Source organism: Danio rerio, chromosome 2 (genome assembly GCF_052040795.2).
Source record: "Danio rerio strain M-AB ecotype USA chromosome 2, GRCz13ab, whole genome shotgun sequence".
Classification (NCBI taxonomy): Eukaryota; Metazoa; Chordata; class Actinopteri; order Cypriniformes; family Danionidae; genus Danio; species Danio rerio.
Window position 1 is genome coordinate 17,667,554 of NC_141022.1, and position 26,206 is coordinate 17,693,759.

The 26,206-nt window shown below is 36.9% G+C and overlaps 1 protein-coding gene across 1 annotated transcript in view; it reads left to right on the forward strand.

Moving 5' to 3' along the window:
- The window catches only part of cnn3b (calponin 3, acidic b), a 26,847-nt gene extending 1,503 nt beyond the window's left edge, over positions 1–25,344 (forward strand). Inside the window, exons 2-7 of the mRNA NM_001024073.2 lie at positions 19,337–19,458; positions 20,303–20,369; positions 20,501–20,638; positions 20,750–20,866; positions 21,219–21,365; positions 24,292–25,344. Of these exons, the coding sequence (NP_001019244.1) occupies positions 19,337–19,458; positions 20,303–20,369; positions 20,501–20,638; positions 20,750–20,866; positions 21,219–21,365; positions 24,292–24,639 (939 nt within the window). The 3' untranslated portion in view covers positions 24,640–25,344. The remainder of the gene's footprint in view (positions 1–19,336; positions 19,459–20,302; positions 20,370–20,500; positions 20,639–20,749; positions 20,867–21,218; positions 21,366–24,291) is intronic.
- Positions 25,345–26,206: the final 862 nt, after the last annotated feature.

Below are 26,206 nucleotides of genomic sequence, written 5' to 3' on the forward strand. Positions count from 1 at the left end.
AAAACATAACTATCTAATTTATAACAGAATTACACTAGATTTTGCCTTGATTTGCTTCACAATGTCTTCTGCATAGTCCTCTATTCATCGAGTGACAGTGTTTACATTAAAAAAAAAAAAAAATCAGATTCATTTACAACAAATAAAGGAGCAGTAGGTGATCTGCCAAAATACTAACCGGTTAGCATAATATCTTTGAAACACAGTCCCTCCCCCATCGTCCATAGCCACACCTTCTGATTCACTTAAGCCTGGTTTATACTTCTGCGTCGAGTGATCGGCATGACCCATAGCGCATGCCTTGAGCATTGCAGTGCATTTGTGCATGCATTTTGTTTGGTGGTACAGATGTCCAGTACAGATGTCCAGTCTGCACGCTGGAATACAACGCTATTATTTCATGGCAGTGACGCAGCTTCAAAAATTCGTTTCCAACCGGAAGTACGAATTTGCTTGAAATAACGCAAAAACAACCAATTTACACTTTTTAGCAAAATACAGGTGTCCTAATAGTGTTTTTAGCAGTGTGGGACACATATACGACTGTCAACAGCTCAAAAATTGTGTTTTGGTGTTTCGTGACCCTTTAAAAAATACTTTAGCCATGGTGTCGTCCTTCCTTCAGCTTGCAAAAGTAAATCTGATATTAATTCAAGATTTTAAAAAGTTTTTATTCAGCATTTGATTTTATGGCAACTGTGATTGTCTCATGTTCACATGAACGGGCAAATGGCAGATCTGCATGAAGTGATGCACAGTGGTACAAATCTACATATGCTGACAGACAGTTTGGGCTATTTATCAGAATTATGGGAGATGTCGGCCTGACAATATTTAATTTTATGAACATTTTTTTGTTTATCCCTTACCCAGAATATAGAAATGCATATAACATTTAGATCATTTACTGTAATCATTACTCTTGGAATGTGAAGAAACTTTCAACCAGCACAACAAAAATGTTTCTGAAGACAATCACCTACTGCACCTTTAATTAAAATATTTTCAGTTTACTTTTTTTTTTTTTTTTTTGTAGGTCAGCTTTAAAACAAACAAAAAAGGTTACGTCAAATTAGAACTGATGATCTCTGTGCTAAAGGCGTTAGCCCCAATCCTTTCCATCATACTCTGATGGGCCAAATCAAAGGTTACAATAGGCCAACTTTGGGCATGTCCGCTTTAAATATTTTGATTATTGTATCGCAAGCAGGTTCTCTGGAAAATAGAGTTAAGACTAAACAGCACTTTAAATCAAATTCAATTACAGCTTTTTTTCTGAATGCAATATTGTGCGTCTGCAGACCGGTGTTTCTTTTGCCCTTTTTTACTTGACTGTTGTGTACATTTATACTGCACATCGAAAAAATAAAGTGGATCTTTGTTACATAGAGTCCTTGTACACGTAAATTGGAGTACATAATTTATAAAACCAGAGATAAAGATAGATGGTAACAGTATACTCCTTTTAAATTATATTAAGTTTTATTCTTGATTTATATGCGCCCACAATATAATGAAACCTAAGGGGATTCTTTTTCTCAGTTCCTAGAACTACTTGCCACTTTTTGGCATGTTCACATCGCAGGAACTGAGAGCAATTTTGTTTATTGAAACACCATTTGCGAGCACTAAATGATATAGCTAGGATGATAAATTGATTTATTCACCAATATTGTGTCAAAGCATTTAGTCAATTTAAGTCAAATTGATAATTGCTTATTAGTTACCCTTATGCCTAGTTCAGACTGCGTGATTTTAGCCCCGATTTTGGCTCACTGACAGGTTTTGAGAAATCACCGACAAATGCCTGAAATCACAGGCAAATCGCTGCTCATGCACGTGAGTGACAATCACACAGTATGAACGATCAAAGACACGATCTGAGAGAATCGCCGATGAGTCGCCGATGCCTGTGAGATATTTGTCATGCTAAATATCTGGAGCTGTCGGCGATTTAAATCATGCCGTGTGAATTGAGTTTTGACTGAAAATAACATCAGCCATCACCTACAGCCAATGAGAGAGCAGCTTTCACTTGTGTGTGAGTGTATATACCTGCTGCAGGCCAGCGGGAGGCTGGGGGAGAAGTTAAAAGCACTCTTTTTCGGTTTATTTGGACCCACGAAATGGAGGAAAAAGTAGTGGAGGTTTGACAGGACTCAGGAGCAACCGTGTCTGTTTGACGTTTCATACAGAAAGAAATTAGTTTATTATCAACTTAAGTTGAGAAGAAATGGCTAATTCCCTTTAAACCCAGGTGAGCAAACATGTACATGTTCTACCCCATTAAAGGCTTCTTTCTCATTATGTAGTTAATAACAAAAGATATACTACATGTTTTTGGCTGTGAGACGTAGTTTGGACGAAGTTGTCGGCGATTCTCCCTATAGTAAAGTTATGCAATGTGAATGTCCATGTCGTCGAACCATCTTGCAGTGTAAACAAAGCAGCGACGAAACGCTAGCCCAGATAGTCATGCAGTGTGAAAACATCTGTGACACGACTACTTTTAAAATCATGCAGTCTGAACTCGGCATTACAATAACAGATGGGTGTGTTGGCACTGTCATCAATATAAACATCCCAGCTTGTTTATCCACTCAGACTTGATTCTAGGCGGGCTGATAAAGATTGCAGCTAACTCAACTCATGGAAATCCTTTATATTTAAACCAATCAGAGGATGACTGAGGATCTGCAAAAGTGTTTCTAGAAAAGTGTGCCATATGTGTCAGATGTTTAGCCTGTTTCCACTGAGTGGTACAGTATGGTTTGGGTCACCTATATCAGGCCAAAAGGGTACCAATGGTGGGCGTGGTGTACGACAGAAAGTTTCAGTTGACGTCATTCTCGCTCCAGGAAAAATGTCTAGAGTAAAGCTGTATGGGTTCTTCATATATCATGAGAAGCTTTTCCTTTGTTTTGTTTTTGCATGCTTCACTCTCACGTTTGTCTGTTTCTGAAAGGATAGGATGTCTGAAGCACTTTAGTCACGTGCACGTTATTATCATCAGCTCAAAGTTTGTTATTTCAAATATAGATTCGCAGCGAGCTCTCTCAAGAAAGTGAAACCGCTTGCCCTTTAGATGGCTTCTTAAACAACGACAGGGTAGATTCTGCTTTTCTTGGCCTTGTGGCTGTTCAACCAGACGATGACAAGATTTGAGCTTGTGTCGACCATGGCTTGTTATTATATGTATTATTACGGTGTATTGTCTCAGCTGTGTTTTTAAAAATGGTGGTTCCCCTGTTTTCATTCTCCTGGCTTGTTGCACGAGCTATTGACGCTTCTCTGTAAACCAATAGCATTCAGCTTCGCATAGAGCTCTACTTTTGGTACCCTTTTGTTGTACTAGGTACCCTTTCGAAAGGGTACCCAAAAAGTGGTACAGTTCACTTTTTAGTAACTTTTGACATTGGGAACAGCCATAAAAGCGTACTAAACCGTACCGTACCACTCAGTGGAAATTGTAATTATAGTGATGCATTGTTGTTTACCAGTGTCATGTGAACATATCAGGAAGTTCAACCAATAAAAATAATTCTCGGGTTTGGTGGGTGGGTAATCTGCATATTGTATGAGGAACGATGATTAAAGACCAACTGAGTTCTATTTTACATCAGGAGCACACTTTGATTGGTTTGCCCATACAGATTGGCAGCTTTTTAAAGCATCATTCAGCAGAGTGATGGCGACAACACATTTTTAATAATTATTTGCAAAAATGTTTTTACACACGTTTAAGGTAGTTTTGGACTTGTGTGAGAAATGGTTATTTAGAATAGAGGGCAATGGAAACGCATTTGCCGAAAAATCTCTGACTTGGCGTATATTCACTTACTTGACCAATCAGCTAATTCCACTGACCTTTACTGTGGGTTACTATTGCTACAGTCAGTTACTCTAACTTGATATAAACACCTAATTTGCATTTGGGATTTTATTTTGTTATTTGTTTATTTAACCTGTATAACTTATGTTTGCGCTCTGCCAAAACATGATACCTGAAAACTAGTAATAGATTTAAAAGACCAAAGAGTGGTTAAATAGAGACAAGTTGAATCAAATATCATGTTTAGCAATTTTAGTGAGATGAGATCCAGCAGTAAATCCTTGATGAACTCTCTGATGTGCACTGCTCTCACCTGAGGTGCTCAAAACACCCGCTGACTGCCTGGACGTATGCAGCGAATACCAGAGTGTGTGTGTGGTTACGTGATGTGTTTTTTTCAGCAGTATAGTGTGGACTGAGAGCTTTTCAGAAACACTAGGTGAAACACCAGTGTGGACGAGGATGGTTGTCATTCTACAACACTGTTTTAAAATTAAAATTTATTAGTATAAATGGAGCCCAATTATATTAAACAAGATTTCCATCACCATGTGTGTTTGGTGGGAATGCAGGAGGTTTGAGCAAACAGGGTAAACCACAGTGAGGTGATGTTTTCTGGTGATGTTTTCCTCTGCCATCTTCAGAAGTGTGAAGACCATTACCACCAGCTGACTTTCATTATCGCTCGTTGAGTTCTTGTGAATATCTGAAGAAAATTTGCCGTTGGACACTTATTCATAGGGGAATATTTCTGTGTGTGTGTGTTTTACCCGTATTGAATTTGTATTCAGTTCTTGACAACAACCTTCGGTTCTTTTTACTACCTGACCCACATGGTCTTTGCTTTATCCATAACCAAACCATAAATAAATAAAGTTACAAACAAATTACCACCCATCAGTAATTTTTTTTTTCCATGACTCTGGCATGAATAGGCATAGTGATCTGTGTCGTTCCAATGGCTTTTCCCACAGCTGATGGAGGAGATGAGAGTTCTGTTGGAGTTCACTGTAGTGCATACATTTTCATTGTTTTCTCTGCAAAATCCTCACCACGTGCGTGGATTTAGGAGACATTTGTGCAGAATGCATCTTTGCACCTAAAAATGCCAAGCGCAGCGCTCAGGAACAGATAAACTATTGTTAAATGAACTTGCTGAAGTAAAAAGCCTGCAATGCTTGCCCTGCGTTTGTGCTCTTCTTATTGGCCCACTGCTCTAACTAAACGCGAATGATTGGTTAATATCAGCCATCAAACACTCAGTCAATGCCTTCTGCCTTCAGATGACAGGAGCTACAACCGCGAAAATGTGAAGCGCTGAAGATGAGAGAATGAAAATAACACTGACAGATTTACCCACAGTTACGGAAAATGGCACACCATTTACACTTTTCCAAGAGTGGATATAAGACTTCTAGTGGTTTCAAGTCCGCTATGAAATAACTAAAGCCATTCACAATAAATCGATGGCATCGTCTATCGACACAACATTAGTATTTAAATATGTAAATAGTTTAATATGTTTTACAATATGAAGATACATACTTGACATGCAAACATAATTACAAATGCTTTGCTGTGCTCACCAAGCCAAAGGTTTGTGGTGTCGCTTTGTAAAGAGAAACATAAGTACCTGCAATTTTTTTACAAGAAGTAACTTCAAAAGTTTGCAATTGGCACACAATAGTACGTGACTAAAATAATTAATTTCTGATTAAATTATTTGTTTAAATCCAATATTTTATTATAAATTTCCTCCTATGCTTATTGAAAAATGTTGATTTGGTTCTCAAAAAACGTTTACTATCAATGTTTGATAACATTTTGATAACGATAAACGTTTATTATCAATGTTGAAAGCTTTTCTGCTTTATTTGGAAGGTGTTGTGTTTTTAGGATACATTAATGAATAAAAGTTTGAAACGACAGCATTTATTTGAAATAGAAGTATTATCCTTCATATAAATTATATAATAGCACGACTGCCACATTTGGTCAATTTCAATATCAATAAATAATCAGTATTTGTATTTTCGTTGATTGGCAAATATATATTAAATTCTGAATTCACTTTAAATTCATATGTGCACAAATTCAATCGATATTCTCCTGCAGTTTTCTCAAGATTCACCAGAGCATTAGATTTCCAATATGTAATGGACACTTGGTTGTTATGCAAACAAATTGTGTAGTATGCGTATATGTGTGTAAATATATGCTTATATCACAGGCCACATTATTTTGTCTGTTGGACATTTCCAGAGCAACAGGGTGAATAATTGATCAGCAGAAACAGCTGTGCTGTTCACCAAGGTCTTTAACAGCATGATATCTTTGTTCGAGCTTTTCCCTCAAGCAAATGTATCACCACATTTTAGGCAGGATGCTTTTCCAGCTCTGGCTGGATTCCCCGAGTACTTCCTGCAAGTGTTTCTTCTTTTTATTATTTACACATTTTACCCCCACACACGAATGGTTTTGTACATAAGGCCAGCAGAACTCCCAACATGATGTTCTCACTGTGCCAAACACAGATGTTCTCCCTCTATTCTGTGTCCTTAGGAAGTTCAAAAACTTCTGGGGAAGTCAAAAAAGGTATCTGTGTGCTAGAACACATTTTTTCCCTACCATCTATTTCTTTAAATGCTCGAGTACACACAAGATCTATTGTACAGCAGATGGAAAGTGGACAGCTGGATGAGAAGACACTACCAATTTCCTAAATTCAAAGCAGTATATCTTTAAATGCTCCACAGAAGAGACTGAAAAGATGAAAGATGTGAGATTTGAGAAGGGTTTGACTTTGGAGAGACTTTGCTCTCAACCCCATTTGGCCTCTGTTTTATGTTGCGCCTTTTATTTCATTGGGAATTCTGTTGAAGTTGAATGGAAAGATCAGTAGTGTGTGTGAATGCTTTGCATGCCTGCATCTTTGCTTGCCATTTATATCTCCCTTCAACCCCTTTATTTTGAATTTGGCTTGAAAAATTAGGTGTTTAGAAGATGTTTAATTAGAGATGAACTAGTAGACGTATCAATCCTGCAATTACACGATGATTATAAAAGCCATGTAAGAAATCGATTATCGGAAACTTGCTTTTTTAGAGATTAATTCTAACACATTGCACAATAATAAGATATTACTAACAAGTTAAGTAAGGGATAAATGGGTGATAAAATGTATGTTTAGCAAAATGCTCCTCTTAAGAGGTGTTTATTGCTAACAAATTAGTTATGGACACAGAATTGCTTTCCTGTATAATATAATAATCAAACAATAATCAAACCTCAATATTTTGATCTTTATATGATTAAGACAATATTCCGAGTCTACCATGTAAATTTTTTTTAATAATTTTTTTTAATAATTAAAAAAAAAAATTATTTTAGATTTTTTTTCATGTAGATCAGCTGGTTTGTCTATAAGCTGACATACGAGCGATCCGCTGATGAATCGCGGCTTATAATGCTCAAGTGTCCCTGCATTTGTGGTTGCACTCAATAAACAATGCAAGTGTAGTATAAGCAGTGAATGGTTTAGTCCAGATTTACCCCCACGCATTTTATCTAATGGTATAGCCCTGATGTGTGCGTGTTGCCTTTGCCTGTGTGCGCACTGGTGTTGGAAAGAATAAAGTTATTCTATGTGTAGCCCGCAGTGCGTGTATTAATAGCGTCAAAAAACAAAAGTTACAAGACGAAGTTCGACCAACTTTAAAATGATTTTGAGGTGAAGGTGGGAAAGGGCCATCATCGCAGCTTGCGTTTATGGTTTATGTGCTTCATGATGTCCTCCATCATTCAGAGGATTTTGTGGGTACGAGAGAGGTCTCAGGTCTGGTGGGAGCAAACTGTGGCGCCTGATCACTTTCCCCCTGTATGTTTCCTCGGTTGTTTACCGCGTCGGCATCTCCACACACACTCTTCTTTCTGTCATTAAACCGCGGAGAAGCACCACATTGTCGCAAGTTTAATGATGTACAGAACGGAATGCCTCAATATCAATCCGATCTGCCTGATTACATGACAGTCGCAGTGTTACATATCCGATCTATATCTGATTTATTTCCAGTTCCACATATGAAGGAGTCCTGAAACCGATCTCTGAATATCTGAATGCATGCATTTTTTTTGTGTTTACAGTGTCATAGAACAGATCTGATCTGTGTCACGTATGAGCAAAAAATCGAAACACATTTAACTGGCAGTGTAAACGGGGCCTAATAGTCTTCTCTGTAGTGGCAACGAGCCATCACTGGCAATTTAAAAATGAGTTTCAGCCAGCCAAAGTGGCTAGTGCGAGTGGCTGTTTAACCCGCCACAACTGAAATCTACCCGCATTTGGCGGATGTTAATGTAAAGCCCTGTATGTACATTTGTGTTTACGTATATATTCTAGTGTTGAAAGATGTCCACATTGTTAACAATGGCACACATACCTTGGGCCTATGTGTGATAAGTGAAGATTGTTTCTTTCTTCAGTGTGTATAAGGACAATTAATAATATTCCTTTCCACTTCTGCTTGTCATCCCCCTGTTGTTCATTCACCTGAATCAGGAGCTCTCCAAGGACCGATGATGTACTCATGCATGCGACGCATCAATGGTCCTTTTGTTTGAATTGTCTCAGTTTTGACACCAACCCATTTCCTGTCGCCCTAATGCTGACACACAGCTGAAGAATAAGCAGCCACAACAGGATATAGAGCATAACCATTGTTCAAGAGATACAGATTACTTTAATTTTTCTGTTTGCAGATAATGATTTTAATGTGTTTACCCTGAAGACGTTGTTTTTTGGGGGGTTTCCAATGTCACAAAATGGCTCCTCATCAATATCATAAAAATAACAATGGTTTGGGAGGGGCAGTAACATACAATAAATAAATCATAACTTATCTTGCAATATCAGTGCGTTCAAATGTTGATTGCACATTTTTGGCTTAAATTGATTATTGTGTAATATAATAGGGCTGCACAATATTAGAAAAGTCTGACATTTTGATATCATGTTTTGCCGCTATAAGAGTATAATTTCACCAAATGACTTGAATAGCTTTCATTTAAAGCAAATAAGCAAACAAATATGATCCCACTTGCTTTTTGAGCATTGTTGAGCGAGTTGTTAAACGTTTATAATTGGTCATGCGCTCAACAGAAAGGGCTGCATTTGGCTCTAATGCACAGGTGCTGTTCACCGATAAGTGACACTGATGAACAGATGCTGTGATCACAGCTGATCCATGATAGACATGGTGGTGAAAACTCGCTCTGCAAACACACACTTGTATGTGTCCAGACGTTTCACTGTAATGGCCAAGATGAGAGGAAACATGGAGGATGGAGTTTACTTTCATTTTCTTTATAGCAATAAAACAGGGCTTTTGCTGTAACTTCAGTGTCAGTGAAAGAGTTTCTATGTTTTAATTACTCCTGCTCTCCTTTCTCAAATATGTGATAAATTATGTCAATAGTACATAACGGGTTATGATAATGATTACTGAACCGATATCGAATTGTCCCCATCTGCAACACGGTGCACCAAAGACACAATTAATTTTGACACTACTACTAACAGTATTAAGGTAAAGAAATGTAACAATCAAATGTAAAAAAAAACACATCGTACACATTGTCTTCATAATATATAATATCTTCATCCTTTACTCTTTAATAAATTATAAAATCCTGCAAAGTGACTTGCAGTAGGGATGTCTTGATACCACATTTTAACTTCCGATACGATACCGATATTGCAACCTTCAGTACGAACCGATACCGATATTAATCCGATATCAGCACAAATCATGAATACTTTTACCTGTTTTGTTGAGTGGAATGTATGAAAGGCTAGATCAAACTGAGAATAAAAGTCAGCAACAGTAAGTATGGAAATAAACAACCAATTTATTAACTATTGGTTGCATAAATGTGAACCTTTTACATAAGAATAAATATAAAGGAATTAAAGAATAGATATTAAGACCCTGAAAAATATCTTAATTGAATAAACAAAAAAATATTTTTAAAGTGCAAAATACTAATTAAAGGTCACTTCAGTTATTTATTTTTACCATCAGCAAATGGTAGAAACAGCTGAGAGCAGGAACATAAGGAAAAAACTAAAGGTTCAGTGTCCAAAGTTTCAATTTCACACACAGCTTCTTGATGAATTTTTGATCCAGTTTCGAGCTGAAAAATATCTTTCATACAGTAGAGCAGAAGTAAGGAGTTATTGTTATAAGTTATTGTTAAATTAATAAAAATGTGCAGTATGGTTAGTACAAACATTTACATGATCAGATCTATTTAATCTGTGTTTGTATCATAAGAAGATTATGGCTGTATCAATGTTCCTAAACAAAACATTATTAATTTTATAATAATATATATTGCAAATTATCTTTAACATGAATATATTTGCAGTAGCTGGATTGATACACACCTTTTCTCCACATCATATACAATAATGTGACTTTAAAGAATAATTGTATTTATTAAAATTCATTTTATTTGCATAATATATTGCAAAGATACCACCCTACTGCCCACATGTGAAAAGTAGACAATGTAAATAGAGACAGAACTGTAAACTAATGTGCAAAGCTGACTCTGTTTATCAGAGCACTTTCTCTTTCTGGGCTTTTTAAAGAAGAGTTAAACATGGGAATGCCTCTAATTAAATTTTACTTCTGCCAGAAAGTAATACCATTCTTTCTTTTAAACTGTAATGGCCCTCAGCAACAGAATGATTTCTTATTCTTGTTTAATAGACAATTAAAACAACAAAAATGTTTAGGATTTAACATCTTTTACATGACAGCTATAGAAAACAAAAGCAGAATCCGGGACATGTTGCGCGATTTAGAAATCCTGAGTGAATGCATTTTTAAGTCTCAAATAGAGGGCATGTCCAGGGAAAAGAGGATGTATAGTCAACCTAAACAATGAGCTGGGTCAGTCTATTTAGTAAAAAGCTTCTCTTCGCGTGTCCTTGAGCTCATCTCAAAGCGACTACCAAAGTCAGATGTCCAGTGCGTCTCTGAAGTCTGAAGCAGCAGAGCACCCGAGTCTGTTTAGTTTCTCACGCACACAGAACCGGGCCGCTGAGATAAAGTCTTATATGTGGGAAGCGCTGGTGTTAAATTGGCTGTCACACTGGATGAACCACGATATGCCATGACCGAATTGTAATGTAAACGTTTTAAATGAGGCTCCCATGGTGTACGGTTCGTCGCCGTTCAGTGTGTTGCTTAGCAGCGTATACAAAACAATGTAACTTAAAGATCGCTTGACGTGAAGTAAATAAACCAGTAGAGATGTGCCGTTGTTGATTGCGTCAGTGTGCTACCGTCACAATAGATTTCTATTGTAATACACCATAACTTAGTGTGAAGCGCATGTTAAATCTTAAAGAGACTTTGCTTGCAAGCAGTGTTGTGATCACGTGGGCTTTGCTTGCTGGCTCTGGACGCTGCTGGATTGAATAGCTGTAAGGAGTTTAGAGCAAATCGGACTGCTTATATTAGTGATTTTTAACGCAGTCCGATATAATTTTTTTGGACTGATATCCGATATCAATTTCGGATCGGGACATCCCTAACTTGCAGATACACACATTGTGATATTGATGCCCAAATGATATATTGTTCAGTCCTGTATCATAACCTGAACACACATTTTGTCATTTGAACTGCTTCATAATAATTATATTCATTGTTTTATTGATGGGTGTTGAACGCAGCCATGTTAATATGTGGATGCACTGAAGTGAAGGTTTCCCAAAATACATAAAAGCGGAAGAAGACTAGAATAAACATTTTAGTTTCCTAAACAACAGTGTGTATCTGATGTGAATAAACATAGTGCAATAGTGTAAGATGAAAATTAGTAATTTCTCCATAGACAACACCATGTATTTTAGTAACTACAAATAAATGTTTTGGTCAATGCTTGACAAGAAATGTGCTTGTCTTTCTCTGGCTAAGAGCAAGTGATTGTGGTGAGGAAGATTTGAATTTAGCAGCTGGTCACGTGACCCTCTAAACAATTTTTTCGTATGTACCACAGAGATCAACCTAGACTGATCACACCAGTGTGATGGTACTCATTACAGAGTTATCTATCAGTGCTTATGACAAGCAGTGTGACAGAACTAAAACACATCCGCAAATCGGCTGTTTCGTTATTCAAACTAAATAGAAAAAAAAAAAGAACACCCCCACAGTACAAACCGTGATACTCTGAGGCAAACTGAGATGACAGAACAAATCTTTACAATAAAATAAAACAAAAATCTGTGCATTAGTTATATTTACTGGGCTTACAGGATACAGAATGATCCAGATAACCCCATCAGGGAGAGAATATGTGCAGTTAAGCCCTTATTTTTAGAAGACTTTAAAACGAAAACAGAGACTTTGGAATTGCAGCAGAACAGTTTTAGGTTATCAAAAACTTGTAATGAGGATAATTTACTTTTTTTTTTAAACTAGCGACAATAAGCTTATAGTGTAAGATTGCAGTAAAACAAGTATATTTTAATTTACATCATACAAAAATATATATTTCATTCACACAAATGAGATTAAGCTCTAAATCACAGAAACTGGATTAAATATATGATGTATGATGTTTTTTTTTTTTTGCAATAAAAAGGAATAAGCTCTGTGACTAGGCTTCAGCACAATTTCTGGGCAAAGATATGGAGCAAAGAAAGCAATGCAGAAAAGGCAGTACAAGGACATTGCCGTTTTTATCACATCTAAAATGTTCTGCATCTTTCACTACACTCTAATTACCTCAGAAAACATTCTGTATCTATGAAGAACTGAGAGTAATAAAACATGCTCTACTGCTGATGGGCTGCTTGGATAGGCCAACACAATAGTTTTGTCACACAATCCGGTCACAAACTACACTTCTCTTTAATGATGCCTGCACAACAACTGACATAAAATAAAGGGCCAGCCTTTATACAGCGGTTACCTGGACTAATATCAGCTGGGGACATCCCAAGAGCCCACAGCTTATTAGTTGGATAGAGCAATAAACTCTAGAGAGGAGCATTTCATTAAATAATTGCACTTCATAAGCCCATATAATTATTACACTACATAGGTTATGTTATAAAAAGTCGCTGTTTAAGTAATTATATTTCAAAATAAATGATTAATTTTAGCATTAGCTCAGATTTTTATTTTATCTGTTAAGAAATTGTAATTATAATTGAATTTATTTCAAAATATGCTCATTGCATTATTTATGTGCATCATAGCATCTTAAATTCACAATTATATGCTATGGTACTCAAAATATCATATAACATCAATAATGTTATGTAACATAATCATATAACACCCCACCACCCTCTTCTTGCCATTAGTAGTGTTTTGGTTAATCTCATAGTTCATTGGTTTGATTCATGGCTCTGAATTGTTTATAATAGGATTGTTTGAAATGTTTGGGTAGGAAAAGAATGGGGGCAATAATGCTTAAATCAAGGGGGTGGACAGCGTTATGCTCTATTTGTCCACTCCTAATGAAAAACTTCATAAAGGGCCAAAGTTGTGTTAGACAAAAGAAAAGGACATTTCAATCGCTATTCATTTCTTAAGGGGAGAGCAGAATTGAGCGTAGACATGATTTAACTTGTTACTCTTTTAAACATTCATTCAGAAGCTGAGCCTCATTTGTTTAGTTGATGGAATATGTTTTACAGCTCATTTACAATAGATTTCAAGACTAGACCTGTTTAAAGGAAGTTAAAAAACCTTAAAATGACAATGAAAGGATGGAATACCTCTTTTTCTAGTTTCGAGAAAGTCGAAACTAGTAGTCCATTATAATATCTATAAAGACAGTCTTCATGCTTTTAATGTGGAACTAAAAACTGCTAGACAGACTTTCTTTTCAAACCTTATAAACAAAAACGTAAATAATGCTCGTACACTCTTTGCAACAGTAGAGAGACTCACAAACCCCCCCAGGTCGGATTCCCAGTGAGCTACTCTCTGAAAGCAAATGTAATGAGTTTGCTCATTTCTTAGATCAATAATATCAGAAAAGCAATCAGCTCATCCAAACAGCCAAGTTGGATTTTTCCAACCTCACTTAAAACTGCAGTTGTTAAACCCCTCTTAAAGAAGAGCAACCTGGATAACACCCTATTGAGCAATTACAGGCCAATCTCAAATCTCCCTTTCATTGGCAAAGTAATTGAAAAAGTTGTTTTTAACCAGGTTAACAAGTTTTTAAACTTAAAGGGGTATTTAGACAATTTTCAATCTGGGTTCAGAGCACATCACAGTACAGAGAGTGCCCTTATAAAGATAATCAATGATATACGTCTAAATACAGATTCAGGCAAACTAACAGTGCTGGTACTGCTTGATCTCAGTGCTGCATTACAGCATACTTCTGGATAGGCTGGAAAACTGGGTTGGGCTGTCTGGGACAGTCCTCAAATGGTTCAGATCTTACCTTAAAGGTAGAGGTTACCATGTCAGTAAAGGTGACCATAGGTCGAGGTGGACACCCATGACATGTGGAGTCCCACAAGGCTCGATTCTGGCACCTCTCCTGTTCAACCTTTACATGCTCCCCCTGAGCCAAATAATGAGAAAGAATCAAATCTCCTACCACAGCTATGCTGATGACACTCAGATCTACCTAGCCTTACTGCCTAATGACTACAGCCCCATTGACACCCTCTGCCAATGCATTGATGAAATTAACAATTGGATGTGCCAAAATTTTCTTCAGTTAAACAAAGAGAAAACTGAAGTCATTGCGTTTGGGAACAGTGATGAGGTTCTCAAGGTGAATGCGTACCTTGGCTTTAAGGGTCAAACAACAAAAAATAAGGTAAAAAATCTTGGTGTGACTCTGGAGTCAGATCTGAGTTTCAATCAATGACTGTAAAAAATATGGACGACGCGACAGCCCTTTTTCCCATTGAACGCCTTGAGGGCAAAACGCCTGCTTGACGGGCACAAACTGTCGCAAAAGACTGCTGAAATTGGAGCCAGACATGCGCAGAAGGATTGTCTGATGGAGCCAGAGGAGGAGCCGCGAAAATGAGCGGAGTCGAGCTTCCAATCAAACGCTTTATGTAAAATCAACTACGCCCCCCGAACTTCTCAGCATGCGTTTGCTGTCATATCAACACAAATGGATGTAATAACGTTAACAAATATGAGGGTTTTATATATTCAATCGCGCCAGCTCCAGGCCGCAGCGCATAACTTTACTCGCGGCGTCGCGGGCTGATTCCGGCTCGCATGCGGCAGCACCGGCTCGCTCGGCCGCCGCATCTGGCTCGATTGACTCGGACTGGAATCGGGCAGTGAGTCCAGGCATCCGGAGTAGGTCCAGCAGAGGTAACATTAGTCAGTCTGAGCTCTAAGAGATAAGTCTCCGGCAGGCGAGAATCTAGCCGGAACTGTGTTTTGCTATCTGGGTGGCTAGGCGTGTATCAGCAAACTAATAAAGCCCGAAAAAAGCCCTGAACTTAGCGAATAAACAGTGTTCCACCAGGATCATGTATGTCAGAAACTATAGTTTACTGCTGAACTCATTTTGTCATGGTAAAATAACACAGAAATCGAATAATAACACTTCAGTCTACTTCAGTCTCCTGCCGAAGCTCAGACGCCGCGCTTTGAGAAACTGTCAATCACAGCTGTAAATCACGATGACACGCCCAGCATTAAATTACTGCTAAAAACAAACTGTTCACAAAAATGAAGATCTGCACCTATTTCAGCACAATAACCAGTGCCTTAATCGACCAGAACTATCTTTCAGGACATTTTATTGCAAGTGTAATATTTTTTTTTATTTGGGCTCAAGTCTCCTTCATTAACACGGGGAGGCGGGCTTTATGACTTGTACTGCAGCCAGCCCCCAGGGGGCGATCTAACGGCCGAAACCTTCACTCAAACGTAGGCTTGCGGCACACTTGGTTTCAATAGTCATGTCAAAGCAGTCAGTAAATCAGCATACTATCATCTCAAAAATATTGCAAGAATTAGATGCTTTGTTTCCAGTGAAGACTTAGAGAAACTTGTTCATTCTTTTATTAGCAGCAGGGTGGATTACTGTAATGGTGTCCTCACTGGCCTTCCTAAAAAGACAGTTAGACAGTTGCAGCTCATCCAGAATGCTGCAGCCAGAATTGTGATCAGAAGCAGGAAATCAGAGCACATCACACCTGTACTCAGGTCTCTACACTGGCTCCCAGTTACATTCAGAATAGAGTTTAAAGTATTATTACTTGTATATAAATCACTAAATGGCCAATGACCTCAATACATCACAGATATGCTCACTGAATACAAACCCAACAGATCACTCAGATCTTTAGGATCATATAAACTAGAAATTCCAAGAGTTCAGTCAAAGCAGGGTGAATCTGCCTTCAGTCACTATGCTCCTCACTGCTGGAATCAGCTTCCAGAAATGATCAGATGTGCCCCAACATTAGGCACATTCACATCAAGAGTGAAAACACATCTGTTTAGCTGTGCCTTCACTGTATGAGCATTGTGCTACGTCCGACAGATTGCACTATTAGGTTTTTTTCGTTTTATTTTTCATTCTTTTATAACCTATTTTAACACATTTTAAATTGTTTTTATCTGTTTTAAATAATTTTTATTGTCTGCATTTTATGTTCCTAAACTTGTCTTTTTTATTCCTGTTTATGTAAAGCACCTTGAATTGCCACTGTGTATGAAATGTGCTATATAAATAAACTTGCCTTGCCTTGCCTTATTGAAACATGAAGCAGCCTAATTTAATTACAATTCAAAACTATGTGCCCGGACCTTTTTTTGGAAGCCTGATAAGCTCTTTCAATATTATTCTGTTTTCTAAATGGTCATAATGTAGTATGACATGCGTCTGGAGCTGCTCCTGAAGCTGGAGTTCACAGATGGGGCAGCGATTAGTAATTTCCTGTCCATCTTACTGCATTTGGCTCTGATCCTGCACAAACTACCAAGAGATGAAGACGAGACCGTTTTCCAAAGCTAACCTTTAAACATGACTGCACCTGCACTGTCAGAAACCCTTTGTTTGGAAGTTTATGAATTCATGAATTGGAACAGTGCAGAAGTTTCCATTCGAGTTTCAAGCACATGTTCTCGGTTCCTGTTATAAAAGGTTCACACGGCGAACAAGTCTAGCAGTATCAGGGCCAATCATAGAAGTTTTCAGGGGCATTTACTGAAACTGAAAAAAGATTTCACCATCACCTGATTCTGTAATGTTTTCTTTTTAGTTAGTATGACAACAGTACTTTTTTAAACCCGTTATGTGAAGTAGAGTAGAGAATATAGAATACTAAATAAAAAAGATTAACAAGCATATTAAGCAGTGTTAAAGGTCCTGTGAAGTGCTTTGAATTGTGCACTTTATATTTGATGCTTCTCATGATCCCAACTGAACAATGCAGAGAGGTTTTGTTTGTTTTGTTTTATCACAGGTCTGCCAGTGAGAGTGGTAAAGCTACAGCGCATTAAATGAATAGGTGTCTTAAAGTGGGCAGGGCATGTCAGATGCTAGAAACTATTTGATTGGTCAAGATTTAATGAGAAAATGTAGTATGAGGTGACGTGAAAAAAAAAAAAAGATTTGGGCAGAAGTGACAAAAGTTAAACTTGTATAATATCTGTATTACATCCTTCAAATGTAATACAGACATAATATTGTATTATATCATATTACATCCTCCAAAAAATACATTGTGTCATCTGAATTGAGTTTTGGAGCACATTAGCTAATAGATATCCTTAAAACTGAGACTGAAACTAACATCTAAAAAAAATAATTTTCACAGTACCTTTAAGCAGATAAATCATTCTATGACCATATTTAATATGACTGCACAATAAATGTTGCAAAATTATTGTTATCGTTATAAAAGTATATGTAATATACATATGGCAGACGTTTGATTTCTAAATTGTTTTATTTTTTGCATTGGTTGTTTATCTAAATTGGACCAATCAGATGGGGAATTGCTGTTTTTACCCACCCTGAACAGTAGTTACTGTTCTGCTATTGGCTTAAGTGGCCCAAGGTGAGGTTAGCTGAAAATAAATACTACTGGCAGGAGTCAAGACCAAAGAGAAAAGCGATAAAAGCCGATCAGAGATCAGTTTTTTTTTTTTTTTTTTAAATTCACATTAATTGGATCTGAATAATATGTTATCTGTTTATTTTAATATAATTCCATAAATCATTTAAAAACTTGGCTAACAAAAATATTTGACATGTTTTATTGTAAGAAATATCGTTAAGAATACTCCATTATATTGAGTACTTTCCTCATATAGTGCAGTCCTAATATGATTAAATATTGTTAATATTGTTGTTAATATGTTAATAAATAAATTTAAGTGTACCACCAGAGATTCAGAATCCATTCAGAATGGATTTTCCTACAAATATATTTTAGCTGACGAAGATCACTTGGTAGTTTTCCAAATCTACTTTTTTTCATATTCATGTGTAAAAGTGAAAACAACCTCGTGACTAAACACTGCCGCTCCCTCATATAGGGGTGCTAAATATAGCTACACGTCACAGCACCCATATTTATTTAGAGGCCATATTTTGCACGGCTCTGGGCAAATTTTATTTGGAGGGAAAGCGCTTTCTCACTACAATCGATCCACTCCAGAGTTTGTTTCAATCTAGCCAAGACCACCTCATTCAGGCGATCGCGGATCCGAGCGCGATTGCTGGATTCACATATGCCAAACGAAACGCACTAACTGGGCAAATGAGACAGGTTCTGAATCAAAAGTCTAGGTGTGAAAGCACCCTCACATTCACTCAGGTGAAGTAAAGGTCTCAGGATGTCAATATTCAAACTCTACCATAAATAAAACAATAGGCTATTTTATTATTCTAATATTTTAGACGACGGGTTAGTAATTATATTATACATGGTTAATTATATTTAAGTCAATAAAATAATAACTTTAATAAATAAAATATGTTCGAGAGAATGTGGTGGGTCACATTCTGCCAGAGACTGCTCCTTGGTTTTGAAACCCTTTTCAAACTGTATGGTTTAGACCTGTATCATTTTTTATATTAAATGTATTGTAGTTTACTTGTCTGATAACTAGCGTGCTTCTGCTGAGCCAGCTGTGGTAGCTTGGCAACAGTTCCGCAATGTCAACACACAGAATCTGTTGGCACACTTGAGCATGATTGTCAAACCGTGTCGAATTCCGGGCGGAGAGCAATTCGTAATCGTGCCGCACTGTTACAGGCTCAGTGGAAAAACGACCATAACTGTACTGAAGAGCAGTTTGGCATGATAGTGGAAAATCGGCTTAAGTTGTAATGGAAGTGAAGTGTAGAAAATAACATTTTCTAATACTCTCTTGTTTCAAGTGTCTGTATGTTTGGCAAGCTTTGGATTGCATATGGAAAAACTGTTTAAGGAGGCAAAAGATTTCAGTCCTTTTTTTCTGGTCCTTGTAGATTGCCCAGAAGTATGACGTGCAGAAGGAAGAGGAGCTGAGGTACTGGATTGAGGATGTAACAGGAATGCCAATTGGAGAAAACTTCCAGATGGGACTGAAGGATGGCGTCATCCTATGCGAGTGAGTTTATGAGCATAATGTGCTTTTCAGTTTGATTGGGAACTCAAAACAGTAGAGCTCAGGTTGTTTGTTTGGCTCCAATTAATGACTCAGCTAACCTGTAACATTTTTGTCCTGTTTATTGTAACCTGACAATGTGCCAGATTATGGGGTGCTTAAAATATTCAGGCATGAGCATCCTAAAAAAACAACAACATTTTCCCAAGCTCAAACCATGTGTCACTTAAATCGTAACCACCAGTCTGGTATCCATGTCAACTTTTGTTGGCTGTTGCTATTTTCAGAATGTGTTTCAATGCTTTTTACTGAAGAAAAATTGGGTTGCATGTTATCTTGGTATTTGTTAAATGAAAAAAAGTAAAAATGTATTGTGGCCTGGTAATTTTTGGAAAGACACTATCACCTAACATGGCTGCATGATTTTTTTTCTTTTCTTTTTTAAAAATATAGTAAAATCTGTCATCTTTACCATTGAACTTCTATTTGTATTTTGTGTTCAATTTAATATAATCATAGCATAGCTGAATTTTAGCATTATTTCTTTAGACCTCAGAAACTCATGAACATTTGGAAATAATTTTAATATGCTGAGTTACTTAAGATATGTATTTTGTTGAAAATAAAGTCTGTTTAATAGTTTTGTAAAAACCATCAAATATATATTTGGAAGTTTCTTAAAATAAAGAGTTAAAAAGAGCAATATTTAGTTAAAATGGAAGTTGATTTAATGCATTTTTACTGAATTTAATTAATTTCTTTTGATCATTTATTTGGACTCAATTGTGGATTGTAATGTGCGCTGTAAAATCAAACCCTCTAAATGTAATATTTCTCTTTCTAATAGACTGATTAATAAACTTCAACCAGGATCTATTAAGAAAATCAACCATTCCAAGTTGAACTGGCACAAGGTGAGGAACACAAGATTTATACGTAATATGCTTTTTGTGTTTTGCTCTTAGAATTTTCTTCGTTTGAAGTTTGTTTTTTCTTTGGGTAAAACATGATAGCAAAGCCACTTATCTTCTTGTTTTCACTGAAGCTTGAGAACCTGGGCAACTTCATCAAAGCTATTCTTGCTTATGGCCTGAAGCCTAACGACATTTTTGAGGCCAATGATCTGTTCGAGAACGGAAACCTGACTCAAGTCCAGACCACACTTCTTGCGTTGGCCAGCATGGTGAGTTTTGTGCACACCATCTCAGATGCAGATAACGAGAGAAGGTTTTAGACTTCATGACAACAGTTTGGATTTGCTGGTGTAATGCCACTTTCACTCTTTCATTCAAAGGCAAAAACCAAAGGTATGAACACAAAAGTCGACATTGGTGTAAAGTATGCAGACAAGCAGACTCGCAGCTTTGATGATGAGAAAATGAAGGCTGGTCAGTGTGTGATTGGCCTGCAGGTGAGGTTAACTCTTGAATTATAAGGTTCTATATGACATTTTTGTCAAAATTGAGTTATTGACATATTCTAATTAAATGACAACTTATTTACATTATGGAATGTTTTTTATAAGTTGTTTACATTTAAAGACTTTTTATCTAAAAAAAACAAAACAAATGGTTTCACAAATACTGTTTGCTATGGAATGCAAAAACTTTGAAGCTCAGTGTCTCAAAATCATTCAGAACGCAGATAAAACCTTATAATTCCAATGTGACGATAGGTCTTTTTTTTTTTTTTTTTTTTGTATTTCCAATAATATTTTCATGCTTTGTATGTTCATACACATCCTTTTTTTCCCCAATGCCTAGATGGGGACGAATAAGTGTGCTAGTCAGGCTGGAATGACCGCTTATGGTACTAGGAGACATTTGTACGACCCAAAGACTCAAGCGGACAAACCATTTGACCAAACCACAATCAGCCTGCAGATGGGAACTAATAAAGGAGCGAGCCAGGTGTGTATGACGATTTGAAGTTAGTTAACAAAAACTAAAATACAATTCTGTCATTATTTGCATCTCGTGTCATTTAGGGTTGTTAAAAGTATTGAGTTCGGTACAAATTGGTACTGAAATTGCTGTCGATCACGTTCTCAAATACTGATACACTGTAACTTGGGTGTTTTAAAGCAGAGTCTATCCATCATCGGATTGCTTATTTAAGCCAAAGTCACTTTAAGGGAAGTCATTTCACTCGGCGGCCATCCTTAAAATGCCTCTTAGGCAGTATGCTTAGGTATTCTGTTTGAACAAGGAAACATCAAATTCTCTAAAATTGCTTGCCAAGCTTACGATTACATTTCATATCAGGAATCACCAACAGAATTAAACAACTGTCTCTTTAGTTTTATTTTTAAGTGTTCGAATCAAACAAAATCTGCAGAAACTCAAGTCTTGTTCAAGCCTTAGTGTGTCGCGATTGTCTCCTGTACAAGGTGGGGCTTCAATTGCCATATTGACCGTTAATCTTTTTCCCTATTCAAAACATTATGAGTGGCGTGTCTTGTGTATTCTATAGTCTTTGTTTCAGCACATAGACAGATCAGTTGATTGACGAGGGTTTGAAACGCTCCAGTGTGTTTGTTTGCATTTGGTTAACAGTGGTGAAAAGTGGTCAACTGATAACCTTTTTAAATTCCAGTACTGAACTCAATACTTTTGACAACACTAATGTAATTCCAAAAATGTATAAGACTTTTGTTTATTTCTGAGACACAAGATGTTTGATGAAAACCAAAAAAATCACAAAAGCCCTATTTAAACTGCAGTTGTTTGTCATGGGGTGTCTGTAAAAGAAAACTCCTCACCGATTTAAACACATGCTTTGGGGTTGAAGAGAAATTATCTGTGGACATCTAAGTTTTTAAATCTTATGAACACTGAACTATTCGTCTTCTATGATCATTCACATGCTCAGTCAGATGCTACTTTTTATATGTGGGATCTTCAAATATGGCCGATGAAGTCAACTTTTTTTTACTGGGTTTTATTTTAACCCTGATCAAACTCTTATTTGATTCAGATGGGGATCTGGATTTTATATATGTATATTGAACTGTGGAGGTTGTACTGAATGATTTGATATTATATTGAGTATTAGGGATGCTCCGATACGTGGATCTGATATCTGTTGGATACCGCATATTTTTGCTGGATCAGGTATCGGCCAGCTGGAACTGATCTAAATCCGATCTTGCGTGTGCGCTATATACTGTGGAATTTATAAGCCAACAAAAGCCATGAAGGTAGCCAATTCCAAGGCACTAGAAAGTTGTCGTGTAGGCCTACTATATCCCAATTGTTCTGTAGCCATTGGATAGTTTCATGTGATGTGCAGATGAATATTTTAAGTGGTTAAATTCATATTCACCTCTGCTGCACCTCTCCATTCATTCACAATTCAATACTTTCAGTGCTATGAAGCCTGGCTCATTGTGGTCAAAGTAGTTGATTAAACGAATAAAGCTGAAACGCAATGGATGATTTTGTCATTAAGAGTAAGACTTGTTTAAAATAGGCCTCTCTGAAACTGAATATTTCACTGTAATGTTATTTATATTGATGTTTTATTTAAAAATCAGTTTGTGTTTTGACGCTGAAGCTTATAAGAAGACCTTGTTTTGAACTTCACCTCAAATGTTCCTCGAATGTACCTCAAATGTTCGATAAATGACCAACGAAAAATACATCAAATTAAGATACAAATTATACCAAATGAAATTCATTCCAAAAAGATCATTTTTCAAACAAAAATATATAAACAATGAAGACAAATGTGCGGATGGATAATTTGCTTCGCTCCATGGAATGTAAAGATTTAATTAATACTTAACTGTTATTGTTGTATCACAAACTTTTGTCATATACTTGCTACATTTTTAATACAAGTCATTATTTTAAAGATTTATGTATTGAGCATCTGATTTTTTTCCTCATTGCTGATGTGCTTTCATTTTCTTCGTCTCATTCATGGTAAGTTTAAGTGAGGGAGTGTTTAATAAATTCAACTGCCCTCAGACAGTTTAGTTTAGTCTGCGTCAAACCTGCAGGTAAATCAGGCTTTGCTGAAAGTCTGGTTATTTTACCAGTGATGAGTGGTAGCCTATCAATAGTGGTAACCAGGGCTTAATTTGTGCCGGAACACGCCGGATCTGGCATCTCTGAAATCTGATCCGGTACCTCATTTTACCAATCACCCTCCTCACCAGCCCTCCTCCCCAGTCCGCTGTTTTCTTTCACTTTGTTCGCATCTCCCCAACCCTTTCCTCCATCACAACCAACCCCTGCCCCAGCTCTAAACTTACATCCTCGACACCCCTCCGCTATCCAACAGCCCGCTATTCCCTTTTGTATGCGAAAGCTCTACATCCTCGGGTAGCATGCTGGATTTGTTACCCCGACCTGTTCTGGGAGCTCGCGATCTCACAATTTAAGCATTGTTGGTAGCCTATTACAGATTTCAACAAAAAAAATCTTATTATTCAACGGAAACATAAGCTGGACAACAACAGATCCTTTCAATGTAGTAATGAATGCTCAAATAACGTAGCGTAGTTTACAGCAAGCATCACGTGTGTAGTGAGATTGTGTCGTCTGTCATATACAATAGGTCTGTTATTTTTACTAAAGACGATACATCATTTGAGTTTTTGATTAGCAGATATAGAAACTACATGTGAAACAAAATCGGATCTGTATTGGTCAACTGTATTGAGCTTGGTTCCAAAAAATGGCAGCGGTGCATCCGTATTGAGTATTCTGGCATGTGAACACAATCCAGTGGGGAAAGAGACCATGAACAAACACTGTTTTGGGTCTGTCAATCAAACTAAGTGTGAAGCACTCCTCGTTAACTATCTATTCACCTTTTCTTCTCCCTCAGGCTGGCATGTCAGCACCCGGCACCAGAAGAGACATTTTCGACCAGAAAGTGGCCGTTCAGCCTTTGGACAACTCCACCATCTCTCTTCAGATGGGCACCAACAAAGTGGCCTCTCAAAAGGGCATGAGCGTGTACGGGCTGGGCAGACAGGTGTATGACCCCAAATACTGCTCCTCACCCACTGAGCCCACTATCCACAGCAACGGCAGTCAGGGCACTGGCACCAACGGCTCCGAGATCAGCGACAGCGACTACCAGGCTGAATACCACGGCGAATATCAGGACGAATACCAGGCAGACTACCATGATGAATACAGAGGCCAATATGACCATGGCATTGACTATTAAACCACAAGATCGTGGCGCAAATGAATATTTTTGGGATCCTGGCTTCAACAGAGCAAGGTTGTTGTTGTTTATTTTTCCTCGTTGGCCTTTTTTATATGACAAGAAACAGATGTTAAGAGGAGTTTCCTCTGTTGATTATACAGTATTTTAATAGGCAGATAGATGATTAGATTTTAGCTTGGGCTTAAAATATTGGTCCTATTTTAAATTTCGAGACTGATTTGGAGACATTTGTGAAATTTTAAACATAATTGTTTGGTAAGATTATATTGGATACCAGACTCTGGCTTGGTTTTGAGCGGATGTTTTTATTAAATACATAGAGATTTCCTCCTGTTCTTATACTGACTGCAGTACAAAAAGAAAAGACATACAGAAATGTTCATTGGTTTCCAGGCCGATTTAAGCATTGTGGCTTTTTTAAAATTTGTTTTCTTTTAATAATACTTTTTTTTATCATTATTATTATTATTATTATTATTAAACCAGTATATATTTTTACTTTAGTCTTTTTGACCAAACAAAGCATTGCTAAATTGTGCCGTAGGCCCATGTATTCATGTAGACCAACTCGTATGTGTCCCCAGTCATTCCATTTGTGTTGTATTTATTGTCAGAGATGCTCAATAGAGACGCCAGTCTTGTTGAATGGCTCTTTTTTTAAATTTTATTATTTTTTAAATAAAATTTTAAATTTGCAGTCTACTCTGTCATTTTGAATTAATGGAAAAGCTTTTGATCTATCTGTTGGTGTGCTGTGTGTTTTTTTTTAATCAGTAGAATCAGCATTTCCTGGTAAACTCTTGCCATGGAATCAAAACTAATCTGATCCTATTTTTTGGAATTGCGATTAAATAAAGGTATGAATTTGAAACTTGTTAAAGATTTTTGCACTTGCTGTCAAAATGACAAACAAAAGATGAATTGTCTTTGGGGAAAAACAGAGATGTTCTGATACTTGGGCTCAGGGTATCTAATGTACAATATCTAGGTATGTCTTTGTACTTAATATGTATTTACATCTACTAGCCTACATGAATTGATCTAATTTTATGGTGTGCTTCAGATTTTTCCCTTAACAAAATGTGAATGAATGAAAAGAGTTCTGCATCTTCAAATGCTTTTCAGTTAATAATATTAAAGTTGCTAATTGTCCAATCTGCAGTTTTATTGGCTGGTTTGCTCAGTGTGAAATATCCCAGCCCCATATACTGTAAAAGTGCATGTACTGCTAGCACATTTTATGTCTTCACAAGAATTTCACTATAGGTTTAAAGCATTAAGCATAGCAGGCGTAACTATATGTATCAGATCGCTTTATGGTTTCAAATACTCGCCAATACCAATGGCAGAATTTTTTTGAAGCATTCGTACCATTTCTGATATTAGTATAATAATCAGCAGCCTGATCTTATGAGAAAACAAAGTATTTTTTTGTTTTGTCAGTTTAGTGGCTAATTGGTACAAATTCGTATGAGTTCAGTCGTATGAAAATATCCGATTTAAAAAGAAGCTGTGGCACCTAAACCCAACCATCATTTGGGGGATAAGCAAATTGTATGTATGA